A 21,832-nucleotide genomic window follows, 5' to 3' on the forward strand; every position below is an offset into this window, starting at 1 on the left:
ATCCACTTTGAATTTCCTTTGTCGGAAATCTACTATATAAATGAACGAACTAATTTACTATGACTAATATTTTTCACAATATACTATGATTTTCATATTATGGTATTACCTACAATGATTCATAAAAAGTTGATAAACATATGTTTAATAAAGTTTGAACATAACTATATTTGGGATTAAAAAAAAGCCCTAATAAACACAGGTGAGTAGGGGAAGTGGTTTGATTTGTAGGAACTTTCAACCTTTTGAGATGCAGTTTATCAGGAGTGTTCCACAAATCACCACTGGGTGGCAGTGTTGACTAAAGCGAGAATATAAATCAGATTTCTTCGTTGCCGTATTTAATCCTACCAGTCTTCAAACAAAACATGTAAACAGTTAAAGACAAAAATGTTTATTACACCTTTTTTTTCTACAGACAAAACATTTTAGATTAGAAAATATTCAATTAAAAATGACCACTATCCATCTACTTGGTCAACAAATATCACAATAAAACATTTTCATACAACAGATGCATATTAACAAAAGACTACAATAAACTACCTCCTATGTTTAACCATAGTATTTGAAAAAAGGGAAAGTCAAGGCAGCTATTTTACAAAACAGAATTGAGGCACCAAGGGCATTTCTTATATATAGTCTAGAATATATAGGAGTCTAGAAATTATCTGTAGCCTACTTAACTTACAATACAGTAATTCAGAAGTGTGTTACAGAGCGGCTTGGTGTCCAAGGGTGCACATATTTTGCGACTCGGAAAAGCGTAAGTTGCACCTTTGGTCCATTGGAAGAGTTCGAGTAGGGGGGAACCCTGTGACCCCTGTAAAAGGGTTGAGATCAGAAAAGAAGCCAGATCCCAACGTCTACCTCACAGACTTTAACACTTATTTGTGATAAGCGGTATGCTTTTTCATTGTGAAATCCACAAGGGATATAGAGCGGACACTTTTTACTCTGCTTTAGTTAATTAACCTCAATTTATAGGGCAGTAATGTAAAGAGAGGACCAGGAAAATACTGAAATATTCAAATGTACAAACTTTGAAGCAAGCAAGAGCAGCACCATCCAGTTTTTTGTCCCATTGAGAGCCTGACAGTTTTGATTGGTTTTTGCCTGATTTCCTGGAACATACTATATTAATATACAGCCTATTGTTTTGAGCCGTTATACCTTCCAGTGTTAAAGTCTGTGAGGTGTGAGAGCTCCAGTCGGACGTTGGGAGCGTCTATGAAGAGGCTCTCTTCTCTTCGTACGGGGACTCGTAGGCCTCCATGGGGGGGCAGGTGCATACGAGGTGCTGGTCGCCGTAGATTTCGTCAATCCTGGAGATGCTCGGCCAGAATTTGGTCTCTGGCCTAATGAAGGGCTGAAAAGGGAGAAGGGAAGGTTTATTGTGAGAACAATTGTAATTTATTGGGGCTTAATAATGGATGCCGATACTACTAAAACTAAGTGATTCACTTCAAGTCATTTAAAAATAGATACATTAATTCAATTGAAATTAAAAAATTAAAAAGTAAATCAATCCAACTAAATGGTTGTGAAGGTGGGCTGTGAAATAAAAAAGAAATGTCTTAATCTGTGCCGACAAAGGTTTCTCTTTACCCATATTATCTAATGAATACATATGGGTGGTTTAATGTTTGTTTAAAGAACAAATTAAAAAGTTCGGAACAACACCTGAATAAACCTTTAAGATGGAAAATAATTCAATTACTTAAACTAGTTTCAATCAAATATTTGTACACTAGATTAAAATGCTGCAGCTTTTGGAGGCTGTTAACAGAATAAAACAACCCATAGATGAAACAGTTAATTGAAGCGTTTCCCGTTGCTACAAAAAAACTAAAACATTTTCCTCTAGGTTTTAAAGCTATTGTTATATACAATCCTGACCACTAGAGGTCGACACAGTCAACAAATTATCATCAGCACTTAAGAAAGTTGAGTGTGTAATGAAGCTGCAGGAATGAGTGCACTCACCAAGGGGAAGGCAGCGTGCTCCCTGGTGTAGGGTCTGTCCCAGTTGGAGGATGAGATGCAGGCCAGAGAGTGAGGGGCCATCTGCAAACACAGAGGTCTTTCTGTCAGCTGATGGAAGGACTCTTTCACCTCAAACTAAAGAGACAAATGAAGGCTACCACAGTGTACCTTGAGCGGGTTGATGCGGGAGTCCATCCTTCCCTCCTCGATGTCTGCGATCTCCTGTCGGATACCGAGCAGCGCGTCACAGTACCGGTCCATCTCAGCCTTGTCCTCTGACTCCGTGGGCTCGATCATCAGGGTCCCAGCCACCGGCCAGGACATGGTGGGCGCATGGAAACCTGAACACCAGAACGAAATAAAACTACATTAATTCATAAAAAATCTCACGTACAATTCCACAGGTTGCTAAACATGCATCTCAGTATTATAAAGTATCATTTAACTGTGCCTCTGGCTATGTATGTTTATGGACAATTATTTTTTGGTTCGGCCTTATGATGGCTAAAATTTGATGACCATTTTAGTTTTCATTTCATATAGCATGGTAAATTGCTATGAAATGATGAGCTGTTTTGTTTTATGTATGTTTGACAGTGTGTGTGTGAGGACCCCAGGAAGAATAGCCAATGCTCATGCTAGTGCTAATGGGGATCCCAATAAAGAATCAACTTCTCTTGGTTTTAATAAATCAAAGAAAGTGTATGATCCTGTTTATTCAAAGGCAAAACAAAAAGTGCTTCTACATAATTACATTTTAATTGAGGACTGTATATAATTCAGCCTACCATAATCTTGCAGCCTCTTGGCCACATCAACAGCTTCAATGTTGGCCGTCTTCTTGAATGGCCTCACATCTAGAATGAACTCATGGGCTACAAAACCTGTTCAAAACCCAAGAAGGAACATTTTAAAAAGTGACATAAGATTTGTTTTTCTTTGAAAATTGATTTGCAGTGATTCGGTGAACATGCTTCTCCCAGTAGTACCTTTGCTGCCTCTGAAGAGGATCTTATAGTGTTCTTCCAGCCTCTTGGCCATGTAGTTGGCGTTGAGGATGGCCACCTCTGAAGCATGAACCAGTCCTTTGGATCCCATCATCTAAACACAGAACGCAGGAGTGCTGTTAGTGTTTGTTCACATGAAGAGTTTTATTTAAAACTATAATATTGGGTTAAAAAGAACACAATGGTGCTCTATGAGGAGATTCAGGTGATAAGGTGGGGGGGGGGGGGGGGTTACCTTGGTTGGTGATTGGCTAATGGTTACACAGCCAAAACAATCATTATGACATCATAAAGTGGCCAAAATCTGGTCAGCTCATTTTCAGACAGGTTTTTATATAAATGGATCAGGACAAAAAGAGAGGTCTTTGTTCCTGAAACTTTCAGAATCTCTTTACAAAGAGGAGACACATGTTTATGTGTAAAAGACATGAAAAAGTGGATTTTGCATAATAGGTGACCTTTAAACTATTCACATATAAATAACTGTGCGTTTGGTTTAAGCTTTTGCCAAACGAGGTCACATGATGCTGCTAAGCCTGTCGCCTCGAGGAAAACATCTCCAGCTTTCCAATTGGTTCTTGCATCCAAATATTTCTCCGCCCCCCTCTGTCAGTGTTCTTTAGCTTCATTTTTTGTATACTTCATGTCTCGTGTCCTTCTTGCTTTCTGTGATCAAACTTTGTGAAACATTTTGAGTTGTTTTGTCAAGCTGGCATCTCTGGTTTCATGAGCTGACCTTGATGTAGGCCCAGGAGATGGGCAGGATGGCGCTGGAGCCCCAGGGCGCGGCGCTAATGGTGCCCAGCGAGCTCTCGTTGTTCGTTGAGTACATGGGAACCACCGGGTGGCTCGGGAGGAAGGGGGCGAGGTGGGACTTCCTGATAGAGAGGAGATGCATTTAATTAGAACAGACTGTGACAAATAAAATGTGATTCTGGTTGATGGTGATCAAAGCCTCTCATTGCTTTCACAGAATAAAACATGCAGGATTGGGCACAAACACTGAACTGGTAGACAGTACATTTAGCACCGTAGAATAAATGTAAGAATATTATTATACACGCAAATTAATGTATTATTTTCCACTTGACCCAGTAAATCTGGATTATAATCTTAAATTCAGACTCACACTCCAATTGGCCCCATGCCAGGTCCTCCTCCACCATGAGGGATGCAGAAGGTCTTGTGGAGGTTAAGATGAGACACGTCAGAGCCATAGTCTCCAGGACGACACAGGCCCACCTGGGAAACAGAGCGTGGAAGGAAAATTAACTGTGTGCAATATGGCCAAGAAATTCTTCCATAATGGTTACAGTTTCCACTTTCAAGTCAAATTACTGAATAGAAGAACAACACAAATGCTACTTTTACTACCAACCTTTGGCTAATTGTAAGTAGACATTTAGACAGATAATGCGGATGGTGGATATGTAAAAAAAGGTCTTAACTCAACTTTATTGACTGATACTATAGTATGCATCTTAAATCCAATCTCTTATGGAAACATTAGTTGACAACAAATAATAATATAATAACTATTTAAGCTAATTTAGGGCATACGTTTAACTTTTTGTATCTGACCCGACATTTATTTTTGATTATTTTGATCATAATTCACTAAGCACAAAGAAGGTCAAATAAAAAAGTTATCTTGCTATCTTAGATTTATCCTCATTTGATCTGAAAAAAAAGATCAGTAAGAGTAAGTAAGTGTGCATTATACAATTTGTAGGGGGCAGGTCTGCATGTCTGTCAGTGATTGGTTGAGGTGATATTAGCTTGAAAATCATAATCTGCATATTATAGAGTCCAAAGGTTATCTATTTACAGCATGATAACAGATACCTATTAACCTTCATTCTATTAGCCTTTAGTTTTCACTCTACGAAATGTAGACTCCAAAGAACAAACAAAAATATATTTTCATATTTCCTTTCTCACCTGGGCGTTCATGTTGGCACCATCCAGGTACACCTGGCCTCCGTTATTGTGAATAAGATCACATACGTCGCGGATCTTCTCCTCAAACACACCAAAGGTGGAAGGGTAGGTGATCATCATGGCGGCCAGATTCGCCTTGTGTTTATCCACCTGGAAGAGAGGACAGGGGAAACATCGTTGGTACTTATATTATATTGTTGACCCGTATCAATATCTCCTGGTGGTTTCTTATTTTTGCTTGAATTCAAACAGCCATGGTGATGTATAAACTATTTTTGTTATCCACAGAGTGAGTGAGCACTCCAATGCAGGATTGCAAAACCATAACTTGATCATTTAAAATGTAAAAACGTATCCTGACTAGTTAGTGTGACAGTTGACCCATATTGAGTTAGAAAAAAAAAAAGAAGGTATTTCAGAAATGTAGCACTACACTATTAATGCAAAGTTGGGCGACTCATAAACATTACTTTTATTTTCTGTCATAGACATTTACAAACGGTGCCTCGCAAACTTGTCTTAGCCTTTCTGTAATTAAAAGCCTCAACATGTTTTGATGAGATGTCACCAATGCAAACAGTCGGCTCTCACCAGAGCTGTGAGGTGTGCCATGTCGATGTTTCCGTCTCTGTCCACCTCCACCACCTGGACCTTCATGCCAGCCATCTGAGCGCTCGCTGGGTTGGTGCCGTGGGCGGACTTGGGGATCAGACACACCTGGACGTGGAAAAAAAGTAATTTAACAAGACATAAAGTTGGGACACATTTGCAGCCTGAATGCAAAGTATGCTTTTATCAGTGTATGTAAAAATAGATTTTTGATAAGTGATATTCAGGCTATGATTGCAGGATGACTCCTCAATATCAACTAACAGCAGGTAACATCATTCTTATATTAAGACTACAAGAGAGGAATAGTATTATAATGTATCTCATTAAGCGTGACTCATATTAAGCCAAAGTATTTACAGGAAATAAATACATATGTTGTTGTATTATTGTTGTAATACTGTAAAATGAATATTAAGGCGAGACACCCCAGGTGAATAGGGTAATTTTTGTAACTTAAAAAGGTATCAGCTAGACATTTCTCCAGTTAATTACTTACAATAAAGCAATTGTTTTTTGTATTACAAGTTTTCTGAAATAGCATGTTTAAATATGCAAATTACCATTATCTCATTAAATATGCACATATTTTAACACATTTCAGGAACCTAAATCTGAACTTTGGATAAAGCCAGGTTCAAAATTCTTGTTTCATTTTGTAGTCATATTAGTATCTAAGGCTTTTACAGAAGGGATATTGGATATCTCTTTTTATCACTCCATAAATCAGAAAATACTGTCAACAGCCCTAAAATATCCATTTTCGCCATGTTTTTAGGTATACAATGTTGTATAATTCAGGCTATGAATGATATATGAACAAACCCTTCTGTAAAAGCCTTCATAATATTGATAGGAATATAACTGGAAGGTTTGGTGTATGTACGTGCTACTGAAGTTGACATTTCGAACTCAGAGTAGGAGAAAAAACTCATTTTGAGAAAACAACCTTTAAAGATTGCAGTGAGGCGCTAGCTAAACCCTCCTGTTCTTTGGATGACAGCTTGCGCCTCGACGCACTCCGTGAAGGTATTTCATGTTCAGGTCATTTGTGTTTTGTATAACCTTGCTTCGTGCAAGTGACAATTGTTGTCGTCTTCTCTGTGAACGTTTTCTTCGCCGTTCTTTTGCCATTTTGAAATTTCAATTTATAGCGGAAAGCTAACCAGGAAGTGTTTTAGCAGACCACGTGACGCATCTGAACGAATCACGTTCTCAGAAATTGACACCAGCCAATGAGATTTCGTTTCTTGGTTTAAGACCCCTTTGTGCTTTCACGATTGGTTGCTGATACAAAGAAAATTACCATATTTGGATCCGATGAGATTGTGCAGGAGAGACACAGCTTTCCAGCGATATCTCTGTTGACATGGTGCACACAGCGGTCGCGGAACTTTATGTTACGTTAGAATGCTAACTTTTGGTGAATTTAGGAGAAATCTACAGACGCAAATAGACAAACTATAGTAACATAAACACTTAAATGTGTATTTTGTACGTTTTCCTTCCAAAAGCCTGAAAGAAAACATGTTATAGAATCAAAATAGCACAAAATCTCAAAATTGACCAGTACTTGAAAAACGATGTTTTTGCCTGCCGTGTCTCGCCTTAAATGATCATTTCTTTGTACAAAAAGAGCAGGACTATTCATGGTTAAGGCTGTGTGGGAAATGTTGCAATGCTTGAATTAGCCAACACCCACCACTGACACTTATGTGTAAACAGGAACATTCTATTAAAGGTCAGGTCAGTAATTGATTTGTATCCCTTATTATGGCGACACTTCTGGAAACTGGGGCACTTAGACCTTTGGGTTTGATAACATTGACAAATGAGTGACTGGGAACACAAGGCCGAGCATGTCACACCAGTGTGTCGCAGTTCCCAAAGTCTTAAAACCTCCAAATATGGCATCTTGAGAGCAACTAGCCTATAGTGGGATCACAGCGTTTTCTGCCCCTTTGTTTGCTCAAACGGTTGTTACTTTGGACCTTGACAAGGGATCAGGCCACTATCTAAGATGTACTCACGAGGGAGCAGTTCAAAAACAAAGGCCAATTTACAGTGAAGAAAATATACTTCAGTCAGCCAGTCTTTAATCTGAGGAGTGTGTCTTACTGTATCTCTCCTTGTCCTCCAGATCCTGCCAATCAGAAAGTCAGGATACTGGAGGAATTTCTGAATACTTTAAACATGTTAATCTGTGGTGTCAAAGGGAAATGTCGTAACATGGGAACAATACCACTGTCAGGGACTTTGATAGGGCTTACAACCTGTGGCTCATGTACTTTTGCTCTTTATTAACCTCAGTCAGCATGATCAAAGGAACCATTGGTGATAAATCAATCTGAGATATCAGCGCTCTAACTACGGTCATAATGAAGGATCATTCATGTAAGAATAGCAATGACCTAATTGCTTTAGAAGTACTTAAATCTTCTGCTTTTTAATGTTATTTGGAATAAAAAGTTTGCATGCAAATTGAGGCTTAAAGGTAGGGTAGGTAAGAATGGAGAAACCAGCTCGAGTGCGCTAGAATTTGAAAGTACACAGCTGAAAAAAATCTGCCCCTTCCTTCAGACTTCCTTACAGAGCCCCTCCTCCAACACACACGAACGCGCACATGACCAATGAGGGCACGAGATAATTTGTGCACAGATGGAAGGCTGACAGGCAGGTAGGCCATACAGTTATTTTAGCCGGGCCGGCTAAAATGATTGGTCGTGCTTTTTACAGTACTAAGGCTTCCACAGATGACATTTTTTTATGTATTTATTGTCAAAGCATTTAATGTATTCATTGCTATCGGGGTGTAAGAGCATTCCATGGAATATAACAAAAAGTGTTTCTGAAGTGAATTACCTACCCCACCTTTAATAGAATGTTCCTGTCCCTTCGAGTTTAATGATCAGACTGATATCACTCGTTTATTTGCATTAACATTGAAGCTACAGCCAGCAGAGGGTTAGCTTATCTTAGCATAAAGTCTAATCACCCGGTCAAAGGTAACACAAACTGCCTACCAGCATCTTTACAGTTTATCTGCCTAATTAACTATTTATTAATAATTTGTTTAATCTTAATGATAAACTAAGATAACCGGCTGCTTACTTTAGTTTGCTCAAGCTTTGACAAAACGGAAAATTAGAGTATTTACCTAAATTTGCAAGCATATACCTAACTACTTATTTGTCTTTATTTTTAACTAGTATAACTAATGTGTCATTTTCTTCAATATATTAATATGTTAGCATATTCTGTATTATTGCAAGCCTTTGTTTTGCTGTAACAATGTACATTTCCCCGCTGTCCGACTAATAAACAATTTATAATTCTGGATTTCTGATTCATTTCTAGGTAGATAGATGTTTTGTAAATTGCTGTGGGATGCTGAATATGGCTTTGCTTGTAATGTATATCAATTCCTTGTAGTGCAGATCATCTGGACATTGAAGCTTAATTAAATCAATCAGCTTTGTTATAAGGTAGCAGAATTATATAAAAGCCTCCAGTGCTAATATATCCTAATTAACCTACACACAACACTTATTTATTCTGACGGTTTTATAGTATGAGTGCAGTCCACTCAGGCAGCACACTTACACTTCTTGAACGCTCCCCCTTTGAGTTCAGGTAGGCTTTTATGGCAGCCAAGCCAGCATATTCACCCTGAGCGCCACTGGAAGACAAGGAAACACAACATGGTTATGTACTACACACCTTCACATACACGCACAGTTCAAAGAGCAGTCTACAGACATTACCAAAAGGGGAGAAACCGATGGGATGTAAAGCTGTTTGATAATTCTGCAGGCCAATGTAGCATGATGTGTTGTTCATAAACCCTCTTCTGCTGATAAAGAGCTGATAGCATTTGACTACTACTGACTAAAGTCTGAAAACAGCTCCCAAGTCTTAGACACAGAGGATAACTCAAGGTTTCTCAATTCCAATAAGATCTCATTTTCACTTTCCTGCCCTCAGGGAGACTTTCGGTGAATGTTATATCACTCTTTGTCAAGCAATGGATGCAGAAATATTTGAAAAAATTGCGACTATTGTGTAAATTATGCATTCAAATACTATAACCCATAGTACAAATACTATAAGTTATAAGTCCCAAGACTTGTTATACTTCAAAATACAGTCTGATAGAGTAATTCTCATCACTTCAGGGGTTATATTTTTATGAAAGGGTAAAATGTACACTTTTAACAGGAAATGCCTTAAATGTGTTAAAGGGATAAGTGTGGTTCACTAAGGTCCATGGTAGGTGTATTATCTTAAGTAGATGACGCACAGCACAGCCCCCATTAAAAGAACCAGACAAGAGTATGGGCACGGTAGCAAAGCAAAGTACTTATTTTAGCCACCTTAAGAGAACCCTAAACCTACGGGGAACTAAGGCTGGTATAATCAATGTATGCTCTCACCAAGGCAACCAACTTTTGCGTGACTTTCATGATTCTTAACCAAGTGTTTATACACCAAAGTCCCACAATAAAAACAAACAACAAATACTGTGTCATCTGTTGTAAACATGTGTTTTGCCAATGGAGTCTGGTGGCTTAAAAGAGAGTACATGGATTATAACAGCGTCAGTTCCCCGTAGGAAAGGGCTGTCCAAAGGAAAGGTCGATCAGTGAAAACATTCTTTATCGAGCCAACAATTAAACCGATACTGATTTATTAAGTGGCAATAATACATTTTACTGCTGCCCCTTTCCATCCAACCAACATCTACTGTAGATCATACACGGAAGTGAGGTTTTATTAGGTACTTGACTATTAAAGTCAAAATATCTGAACCATCCCTTTAAATTATGTAAGGCAAGGCAAGTTTATTTATATAGCACCTTTCAACACGAGGCAATTCAAAGTGCTTTACAAAAAACGAAAGACATTAAGAAAATGGCATTTAAAATCAGTCATTAAAAATAAAAGCTAATAAAATAAACAGTAAAAGAAAAAATACATGGATAAAAGTTACAGTGCAGTCTAAGATATGAATAGTTCAATTAAAAGCAGCGACAAAAAGAAAAGTCTTCAGCCTGGATTTAAAAGTAGTCAGAGTTGCAGCGGACCTGCAGGTTTCTGGGAGTTTGTTCCAGATATTTGGAGCATAATAACTGAACGCTGCTTTACCATGTTTAGTTCTGACTCTGGGGACAGAAAGCTGACCAGTCCCTGAAGACCTGAGAGATCTGGATGGTTCATCATTTAGCAGGGGGTCAGAAATGTATTTTGGGCCTAAACCATTCACAGGGTTCTTACACCTTTTCCAAAGTCAAATTCAAGCACTTTTCAAGCATTTTCAAGGTGCATTTTCCAGCTTTTCAAGCATCTTACAGCTGTTGTAAATTACATATTTATATACACATACTCAATTGATTATTTCCCTACCTCACATTAAATCAGATGTTCTTTATGCTATAAACAACCAAATGTGTGTTTCGTGATAGCATTCTACTTGAGGATGACAAATTAAAGAAAAGAAAACTAAGTTTAATATTTCAAAATTAGTGATCTGTAGGCTACATATATATCTGAGCCAATATAAAACAATCAGCCAAATAACTTTTCAATACATTATTGATTACTATTTTTGAGGTACTTTTAGGTTGGCAGTAAACATAAGTCAGAGGTAAATGGTGTACTTTTGCTCCACTACATGTATTTAATACCTTTAGTTACTTCACAGATGTGGATGAATGATGTGAAATATAATCAAGTGTTGAATGAGACTTTAGTTCCACCTGGAGTAAATCCACAAGCTACCCTGCAGTATACAAAGTCATTCAAACTAGCTGCACCTTCACCAGCTTTGAGAACACTTTCATGATCAATCATTATAAAACATATCATATATATTATTCTGAAATGGACCAATCTGCACAACGACTACTTTTACTGTCGCTACTTTCACTATATTTTGATGAGAATACTTTTCTACTTTCACTTGAGGAACATTTTGAATGCAGGACTTTTACTGAAACAGAGTATTCCTACACTCTGGTACTTCTACTTTTACTAAGTACAAGATCTGAGTACTTATAATTTCACTACAAGATCTGAGTACTTGTACTTTTACTCAAGTACAATATCTGAGTACTTATACTTTTACTCAAGTACAATATCTGAGTACTTATTCCACCTCTGGTAGTGTATTAGTCTGAATTGTAGCCACAAAATCACGCAGAGCTGCATAAAAATAGACTCACAAAGGTAACTAATATTTACAAATGTGTACAATGATTTGTAGGTAATTTTGACTATTCAAGACACCTGACTTATACATCTTCAAAGGAAGACTGTGTTCATTCTACAATTACATGGGATTAAAGCAAAATGTAGTTTTACTTGTATAATACTTCAATTTTATATAAAAGACAGTTTGTTTTCATCTGTTTTCAAATAAACAAAGTCTTGGCTTTCAGAATATTAAACTTGTTTCGGCAAATTCAGATGATAAATACAACTTTGAAGCTTCGGCATAATTACAAGCAGAGAACTGACTAATGTAACATCACAGCAAGCATAACAACAGCCGGTGTTTCTTGTGAGTGTTTCCCCGTAACACAAACGCAAAAATACACAAACACACTCGCCAGCTTCCCCCAGACCAGTAATACAAACGAAAATGTGTCTTCGCGTCAATGTGACTGATTTCGATAGATCAAGTCACATTTGGTTTAGGCACGAAACATACTACCAGTAGAAATACATTGCTTTCAAAATCGCTCTGTGTCGAATCAATAGATTATATTTCGTGACTATAACACGAAATGCCGTGAGTGCTTCATCCTCTGAACACCACAGGATGGCGACTGTAACGCACATAACATAGGTACGCTCCTCTGAAATGATTGTCCCCTGCAATTATTATTATCCCTCAATCGAGTTCGCTATTCAGCTAGCTAACGTTAGCTTAAACAAACGTAACATGCAACGTTAGCCTAATCTAAAATGCTCTACGACGGCGTACCTTTCATGTGGCTCGTCAGCGCAGACTCTCGCATCGTTATTTTTGCAAACTTTGCAGGAGGCTACTCGTGGGCTTGACCCTCGTCTTAGCCATGGCTTGTATTTGTCTTCTGCTAGCCAACGCTCGTTGAAACTGCAACCTCCTGGCACACAGTCAGTCATCTATCACTCTCATCAGAATGCCCAGGTCACACGTAACACAAACACTTGCAGGTCGCTCGCATAGCGCGGGAAGGCCGCAGCAGAACTGTTTTATGTAGAAGCGAAGCAATTCTTTTCTTTTAATCTAAAAAGCGAACTATTCAGTCAGACAGCAATTTATTGTAAAAGTAAAGCATTTACATTTTCAAGCACTTTCTAAATTTCAAGCACCATTCCCAAAATTCAAGCACTTTCCCAACCTTGAAAACACCACGTCAAATGTCAAGCATTTTCAAGGATTTCAAGCACCCGTACGAACCCTGCATTCAAAGCTTTATAAACCAGCAGCAGTATTTTTGAAATCTATTCTTTGACACACAGGAAGCCAGTGTAAAGACTTCAGAACAGGAGTGATGTGATCCACTTTCTTAGTGTTAGTGAGGACTCGAACAGCCGTTCTGAATCAGCTGCAGCTTCCTAATAGATTTTTTAGTGAGACCTGTGAAGACACCATTACAGTAGTCGAGTCTACTGAAGATAAAAGCATGGACAAGTTTTTCCAAATCCTGCTGTGACATTAGTCTTTTAATCCTAGATATATTCTTTAGGTGATAGTAGGCTGATTTAGTAACTGTTTTAATGTGACTGTTGAAACTCAGGTCAGAGTCCATGACTACACCTAGATTTCTGGCTTTATCTGTTGTTTTGAACATTGCAGACTGAAGCTCAGCGCTAACTTTTATATGTTCTGCCTTGGCTCCAAAAACCATTACCTCAGTTTTATCTTTGTTTAATTGGAGAAAGTTCTGACACATCCAGTCATTGATTTGTTCAATGTACTTACTCAGTGTTTGAATTGGAGCATAGTCTTCTGGTGAAATTGTTACGTACATTTGTGTGTCATCCGCATAGCTATGGTAACTTATTTTGTTGTTCTTCATTATCTGAGCCAGTGGTAGCATGTAGATGTTAAAGAGAAGAGGCCCCAAGATGGAGCCTTGAGGTACCCCACATGTCATATTTGTCAACTCCGATGTGTATTTACCTATAGAAACAAAGTTGTTTCTGTCCTTTAAGTAGGATTCAAACCAATTTAGAACTGTTTCCGAAAGTCCCCCTTTAATGTAGCTTAAAGGTTTCTTGAGAACTGCCCGTTCACTTTTGTAAGCTACAAGCAGAGACACTAATAGACATCAGTGACTAATGCTTGATGAGTTGGTGTTGTTGATACTTGTATTTGCATAGTTGTGCTGCAAATGTTTGGTCATACATACCTGTTTGGCTGGAAGGAGATGTTGTCGTATCCTGTCACCTCACAGAGGTCCCTCTCCAGCTGTTTGAAGAGCTTCTGATAGCCTTCAGCCTGATCCAGAGGCACGAAGGGGTGGAGGTTGGCAAACTCCCTCCAGGTGATGGGCTAAAGAAGAGAGGACAGCAGTGAGCGGGGGGCACGCCCTTCCTAAAACAACTTTATGATAAGCCTGAAGGAGGAAGGCCATGAGAAATGACTTTGGGAAACACCAAATAGGGTGCCCATGGGAGCAGAGTTTCCTGACAAACTACCTCATTTTAGTTTTTAAGATATCTACGTGACATTATGTGACTTCTATAACTCACCATGAGCTCTGAAGAGCTGTTGAGCTTCATGGTGCAGGACCCCTGAAGAATAAAAACAACATTAAACACCACATCACTTTATAATATACATGTATGTAAAACGGAATATTTTGTCTGACATCAGGCAGTACTAACCAGTGGGATCATACTGTGCACCAGGGAGATGTCCTTGTTCTCCAGACGCTTCATGTATCTCACAATGTTGGTCTCGGAGTGATAACTGTGGACAAGATTAACCAGAAGGATAATTAACTGAGAACATTTTACTTCCAACAGTTGGTATGTCACTTAATAATTGCAAAATTGACAGAAATAACCTGCAAGGAAAGTGCATTAATAGGAAGTTTGACTAGCTTTATTCAAGGATGTTACAGTCATTATGTTTAAGAATTAACACATTAGAAACTGTTACCAGTCTGCATGTATTGCACTAATAAAGATAGTATGCCCACTTTAAGAAGCCCAGAGAGATGCCCTTGTTGCCACGAAAGCTTGTATTGCTAAAAACCCATTTCTACTACAGATTCAACTTGCTTAAAACACACGTGTTTTCTTCAAATATTCAATTATCTTGAAGGATTTGGCATAAATACTTAGACCGGCTGCATGTTTATTACAGACAGTAGGGGCTTATTACATGACTTTTGTTTGAAAATGTAAATGTTTTTACTATAACATCATATACTTGTTTTAGTATGCAACAAGTACAGGAGGTTGTCATTCATGCGATAAGTATGAAAAGAGCTCTATATTTCTGTCTGTTATCTAATGTGGTGATTTGGTGTAGAGTGCAGCTGTGTTCGAAGCAGACAATCAAATGGAAATTATGATTATGAGCACAGCAGGTCATAAAGACATGCATGCAGTTTGTTAGCATTGACATAGTATTATATTATGTGCTATGGGGTTTCAATTTAACCGAGAATACCAACCTGTTAAAGACCTGGTGCGTCAGATACTTGCTCGTTCTCTTGAAAGGACTTCCCAAGATCCCCTTCACCCGCTCACCCATCTTCTCAGCAATCAGCTCCTGAAAGATTGAAGCAGGTGGTTTTAAATGTTAAAGCTATAAACAGCAATCCCTATTCAACCTCAAGCAAGAACTCATTGAACTGTAATCAAAACTATTAAAGATATAAATAAGTGGATAACATACAGCTGAAGATTCACAGCCAAAGACCCAGAGCAAGTCGTCCAAGTCCTTCTCAGTCACCGTCTCATCCAGAGAGACCCCCACCTGTTAAAGAGAAACATTTTAACAGCATGCTTACATTTAATCAACCACTGCCTAAAGTCTTATGATATATTTTAAATACATTAGGTAATTGTGGGAAAGTGGATTATAAACATTGAGTTTTACCAACTTTTCACAAAAACTAAATGTTTTCGATGTTGTTAAAGAGGTTCCTGGTTTTCAATTTGCCAGCTGTTTTTTTCTTTTTGTGTATGAGCTTGTTGCAGGTATGGATGTTGTTGTTGGTTTTTTCTCTTTTGGTTGTATCATCACTTTTTGGGGGAGGTTTCATGTAGTTGTATTAATGTGTGGTGCTGCACTTCGGTGCTACAGCTATTGCAAAACATTGCTTATAAATACTATCCAAGAAAAATTCCACCCAGTAAAAAAAGTGCACGCGGTTTCAAGGTTGTTCTCACCACTCCATCAGTGAAGACTCTCAGGTTTATCTCCCTCTGCGCAGCTCTCTCAAAGATGTCTTTGGCTGCAACACTGCAGGTAATCTTTAGAGTGTCGAAGAATATTTCGCTGTGCAGCCGGTGTCCCGCTCTCTTCAGACCTGAAACAAAGAATGAGGGTAAACAGTTACACATGTGCATTTTTTGGATGCATAAATACCAGGATAAATATGTGTTTATCTATTATTTATATGTTCCTTATTATTGGTCTATCATTGTATAATATATCCACTAAGTGTCTGATCTGTGAAAATGATGCATCTCGCCACAAATTAATAACTTGCAGTTACAAGGATGGCACTATACTTTCGGTATGAAATTATCCTGGTGCTTCATCAATAAAAGCTTGATTTGAATAACAAAAAATATATACTGTACCTTCAGCTAGGATCAGAGCAGCGTTGTGTGTCCTCTCAGCAATGTGTTTGAGTCCCTGAGGACCGTGATACACTGCGAACATCGCAGCCATGTTGGCCAGCAGAGCCTAAAGTCACAGGTTAAACGACAGGGATGAAAATGTTATTTCAAAGAAAAAAGCACAAAGTTTCAAATAAAACAAAACCCACAGTCTCCCATAATGTCTGTTCCAAAACACTTATTACTCACTTTTTTTTATCTTTATGTTCAATAATAAGAGCAAGTCCAAATGTGAGTGTGGTCCTACCTGTGCAGTGCAGATGTTGCTGGTTGCTTTGTCTCTGCGAATGTGCTGCTCTCTGGTCTGCAAAGCAAGCCGGTACACCTCTTTACCAGCCGCATCCCTATAAATTAAATAGGTTTATTCCCAAAGTAAGATATTAAGGTTCCTCCTCAAGTTTTATTGTCGGTACAATAATCGTCTCACTATAAAATGTGTATTTTGATGGAAGAGTGTCTTTCCTCACCTAGTGACTCCAACCATTCTGCCGGGCATCATCCGGATCAGGCTGTCTTTAACAGCGAAGAAGGCAGCGTGGGGGCCCCCGTAGCAGAGAGGAACTCCAAACCTCTGGGAGCTTCCAAGTGCGATATCAACACCAAACTCCCCGGGGGGGCGCAGGACGCAGAGGGCCAACAGATCTGTGGCACAGCATGCCAGAGCCTGCACAGGGAGAGGACCAGGTTACTACCGAGTCAATTCATATAGTTTCTACTCAGATATACACAGAATAGCACTTTTTGTGAAGGAATGGTCACACCAAATCTTTCTTATCAACACATCTCACGTTTCTATTAAAGTTGCAGAAAGTCAGTTCTTTGGTGTAAAAAACACTACAGTGTCTTCAGATAAAACTTTAGGCAGTGCTGCTGACAAAATGGAATCTAGGACGTGCAATGTCGTGCATTGCATTACTTCCTTGTTACAGCTTAAGAATGAAGCGACACAGAAGGTTTCTTCGAGTGTGTACTTCCCTTTTGGAATAAAAATAATCACCAACTTACTGAGTAGCCTGAAATCAGATCCATAATGTTTTACAAAATGTTTGTGGCAAAAGCTATCTTACTCCTCCCTTGTGCGCCCTGTCCACTAGTTCTGTGAAGTCTTCCACCCTGCCATCAGTGTCTGGATACTGGAAGAGCACACCACTAATATCCTTCCCACTGAAGTCCATTTCATGGGGCAGCTTCAGGATGGTTTTCACCCCGATGTAGCTGAAAGATGAAAGTGAAAACTTAGAGGGGTGCTAAGAAATATGCATATACATAGTGGTAGAACAGGGGGCACCTAAAAAGAGAAAGCTATCTGGAATAGCCTTTCTGTTTTCATACAAGAATAAATTCATGTTTCCTGTTTACCCAAATTGATTTATTTATGTAGAGCTCATACATTTTGTTCATATGTAATACGTACTTGGCTCTGGTCTGCACCACTGCAATGGTCTGTGGATGGCAGCGTGGGTCAATGTAGAAGGTTCTTCTTTTGTTCTGTCTGTTAATATTAAAACACAATTTACTCGTCAGATATATACATGTTTATGAATAAAAAAATGCATGCATTAGCTGAGCTTCTTGGCAAAGAGTTGGTGTTCAGCTTGTTTATACCTGTGGCACAGCTGCATTGCCTCAGCTGCAGCCGTTCCCTCGTCCAACAGGGATGCGTTGGCAACGGGCATGCCTGTGATGTCACAGATCATGGTCTGGTAGTTGAGGAGCGACTCCAGGCGACCTTGGGCAACTTCCGGTTGGTAGGGTGTGTACTGAGTCACCCTGAGGACAAGAGAGGCACAACAAAAACAACAAAGTGAGTCTGGGCACGAAGACAAATGCAGAAAGTTGGTGGTATTCAAGCACCCGAAACGGGAAGATTTTGGTAAAACCTTGAGCAAGGATGGCTGATTTGGATTTGTGCAAAAGAAAATTGTGTTAAGCAGAAAAGAATCACATCATTAGAGATCATGTGATTCACCATGCTTCCTATTACGGCACATTACTCTGCAGCACTAAAATTAGGCTTTAAATGAGAAAGCAAACCATAGGAATAAACATTAATAGTTGTCACTAAGTGGAAACAAGCTCCCTGCCCTTTCAAATAGCCATAGTGTTCTGCTAAGAGAGCGTCGAAGATGTTCACTCACCAGCCTGAATTCTCCAGGAGATTCCTCTGGATGGGCGGCGGTACGGAGCAGCTGTAGTAGCCCATGCCGATGTAGGACCTCCATACTTTATTCTGTGAAGCGATCTTCTGTAGAGTGTCCAGAATCTCATTCTCACCTGTAAAAAAAATGCAATTTGTCATTTGAATACACTATTTGGCTTTGCATCTCTGATTTATTGGGCAACATAGGTCAATTTAATTTAAAAAGTGTATTTCCTACTGCTCATTAGATAGCCATAAAAGGACATACCAATATTGGATTACTTGGGACCCAGGCGCATTTCGTCAAATCCATCATATTAAACAAAACCAAACATTCCTTTGTGATTCCTCTTTCTATCTAATATATTATAGATTTCTAGACATAAAGATGTCAACCTCCAACTAAATATATAGTTTCAACATATCACCAGAAAAGAAACCTAACAATAAAAACATACGAAGAGATAACAATGTGCATTCAAGACATTTTTATCGAGTACACCCATGGTTTCTTTCCCAGTGACCAGTTATTTATCTTCATTCCCCGGTGCTGTGAGGAAGCTCGGCAAATGCACAACCAGCCTGAGATTCCTCTGGCCTTCCTGGCTGCTTAGCAACTCCAAGGAATGGACAATACCGCCGTCTGAACCGAGAGCCCTAACTACTCCCGTTTTAGGAGGAAAAAAAGACACCTTTGAGTCTTTGCTGGTGGTGAGAGGGATTGTAGCCATTATAAGTCAATATTTACAGCTTCTTCCTAACGATATTGCGCAATCCAAAATAATGATAAACCATTATCTACAGGTTCAGGGGGAGTGTGGATTTTGTGTTTGTGAGTTTCAGTATAGAGGACTGTTTTCCCATGATCCCAGAGTTCTACAGGGCAGCAAAAAAGCCTGCACATCCAGGAGGACTATTGTTGGGGAGAGAATCCCTCGCTGGCTTTGCAAACTGAAGCCCTCCAAAGCTGAACAAGCAGAAAACCAGCTCTGCCTCCACTTTGTTCCTTCAGTACGGCTTGTTGTATTATGAAAGTATTATGTATGAGGTGATATAGAGAGTAGGTGAGGATTTTTTACTTCTGTACTTTCACAACAACAGTTTCTAAATGTGTGCTTTTGGTGTAAAGCTGACAAATGATCTCTATTGTCAAATCAATGCGGCACGTGTATGGATGCAGTCCTGCAAGTGAGTCATGTCAGCATTTATTTGTTGTGGACTATCACACAAAAGGTTACATTAGATAGAATATGTACATTTTACATAGCCGGAAAAATGAATATGTACAATTGATCAACTGAAAAATCTATCTAAAAAATGTGTTATACAATTAATAATGTAAAGTTGCTTAAAATTGTGTTTGTTTCAAATAAACCGTGATTATAAAGCAAATACATTTAGTTCGGTATAATATTAGTAGTAGTCTCATGTAAACCAATATAAATGGAACAACATTCATTGCATAGCACATCAATGTTTGTTTTGAATGTGATATATGTGGGATATCGTGAGAAATACTGAGAGGTTGATTTCATCCGTACAGACAATCTCTAAATGATGTTCTCTTGCACAACTACACAAAATGACAGCGCCAGTTCAGCAAATTAACATAAGCCTCCCTCAAAGGAGGAATCTATCCCCTTTTGGAAATGCATAATAGTCACGTAGTCATTCATAATGTATTCAGCTTCCACAAAGGCTCTCAACTACCAGAAGCTAATTTGATATGCTACTAGAGCTAATTTACTTCTCATTAAAAATCACTGCTGAACATCTTCAAAAGTCCCCTGTGATAGAACCGCCTCGTTCTCAGTTTCTAGCTTGTGTTCTTAAAAAGGGGAAATAACGAAACTCGGTTTACTGGAAAAAATACTGTGTATCCAGGGCTAACACATTATTGCATACGAGAACAAGAAAGGAAAAAAAACACATCCAGGCGAATCCTTATGCAAAAGTCACCTTATTAGGAACCCCCTCGGCTGTGATGTAATGTGAACGCTATAACCAGATTGAACTGGACTTGGGACCGGAGCGTCAAGGCTAAAGTTTACACTCCAGTTGCCATCCTATGAGCATCGGCTTCCCAACAGGAGATTGGTGCAGCTCGCCGAGTTTCGCAAAAACAACTCCAAATATGTTCAAAGGAAGACTTAACAGGGACGAGCGCTCCACGGCACACAATAGCTGCAGCCTACATTCCTGCCACTCACTTGGCTTCACCAAACTGCCCGTTTTATGTGGAACAACCTCCCCATGCAAAACAGATGTAGACACACTGTTTTTACATGCATTTAGATGATATAAAGCATTTTAAATCGGGTTTGGCACAAATGCGTCGAGGTTTAACCAGCAGCCTTTCGTCGTTATGATGACAGAGATATACTACATACATTCAAATGAAGGTAAACTTACAGATTGGATCATCCATTTTCATAGTCCGCTTGATACGGATGGAAGATGGAACTGTGTTTTCGATCAACTGGGTGATCGACTGCGAGAAAAACATGATATAATCAATAAAAACGCGCAAAACATGGCTATGAAAACAGAATTATATCAATACAATGCACAAAGAAAATGCTTTAACATTAGAATGTTGTTTTAATGAAAATGAAATCGTGTTTTTGTGCAAGATTTCGGGATTAATGTGTAGCCCAAATCGTACCTCGAGTCCCAGAGCATCCAGCATTTCTCTCTTCTCCCTCTCACCTGGACCAATATGCCTCTCTGCAAAGTCATCATGCCTGGGTAAGAGTCTCTCGATCTGCCTGGAGGAGACGGCCGCAGAGGTCCTCAGACCCCGGGCTGCTGTCGGGAGGCATGCCCTGCTGTTTGGGACCCTGCACCGAAGTTTACAAACCACGCGGCTCTTGTCACTCAGATGCCTGCACGGTGCGCTGGGATTCACCGACTTGGCTAAGAAGATCCCCCAGGACTTGGCGCAGCTCTGCATCTTTAAATCACTTCGCAAGACAAGTGTGCAGAGACTGGTGGAGCCTTTTCTTTACCCCTACTGAGACGGATGCAAAGCCTGCAGGAGACACTGCCAACTCCCAGTTCAAACTGGAGAGTTTATACCACTGCACAGTTACACAAGAGCGGACCAATCAGAGCGCAGACGCTGCGTGACGCAGTGACGAGCCCCGGTAAACAGCTGCTGAACTTTCTCACGTGCCCACTGAGCAAGAGAGGGGAAAGTTGTATGACTCCACAGATATTTCAGGAGAAAGTTGCAATTTCAAAATCCAAGCTGAGCCTTCGCAGACTTTAGTCTTCGTCAAGGTGTGCTCAGTGATAA

At 39.3% G+C, this 21,832-nt stretch overlaps 1 protein-coding gene across 1 annotated transcript; it reads right to left on the reverse strand.

Annotated features, from left to right (window-relative positions):
• Positions 1-373: 373 nt before the first annotated feature.
• gldc (glycine dehydrogenase (decarboxylating)) lies at positions 374-21,609 on the reverse strand. The gene is made up of 25 exons (XM_034225317.1): positions 21,200-21,609; positions 20,947-21,025; positions 18,533-18,668; positions 18,000-18,164; positions 17,809-17,886; positions 17,462-17,609; positions 16,862-17,058; positions 16,642-16,738; positions 16,356-16,461; positions 15,939-16,078; positions 15,442-15,522; positions 15,218-15,315; positions 14,421-14,505; positions 14,286-14,327; positions 13,943-14,085; positions 9,147-9,222; positions 5,526-5,651; positions 4,935-5,084; positions 4,123-4,235; positions 3,730-3,871; positions 2,976-3,087; positions 2,775-2,870; positions 2,155-2,327; positions 1,987-2,067; positions 374-1,369 (listed from the first exon to the last, which is right to left on the reverse strand). The coding sequence occupies exons 1-25, from the start codon at positions 21,485-21,487 to the stop codon at positions 1,229-1,231; spliced, it is 3,093 nt and encodes a 1,030-aa protein (XP_034081208.1). The 5' UTR covers positions 21,488-21,609; the 3' UTR covers positions 374-1,228.
• Between the last annotated feature and the right edge of the window lie 223 nt (positions 21,610-21,832).

The sequence above is a fragment of the Gymnodraco acuticeps genome, unplaced genomic scaffold, assembly GCF_902827175.1.
Source record: "Gymnodraco acuticeps unplaced genomic scaffold, fGymAcu1.1, whole genome shotgun sequence".
NCBI lineage: Eukaryota > Metazoa > Chordata > Actinopteri > Perciformes > Bathydraconidae > Gymnodraco > Gymnodraco acuticeps.

Excerpts from the sequence above, each read along its gene's own strand:
- gldc (XM_034225317.1), bottom strand. The coding sequence starts at position 21,487 with ATGCAGAGCTGCGCCAAGTCCTGGGGGATCTTCTTAGCCAAGTCGGTG. Across the intron at positions 18,165-18,532 it reads CTCCTGGAGAATTCAGGCTG|GGTGACTCAGTACACACCCT; the intron begins GTGAGTGAACAT and ends TCTTGTCCTCAG. Across the intron at positions 17,887-17,999 it reads GCAATGCAGCTGTGCCACAG|ACAGAACAAAAGAAGAACCT; the intron begins GTATAAACAAGC and ends TAATATTAACAG.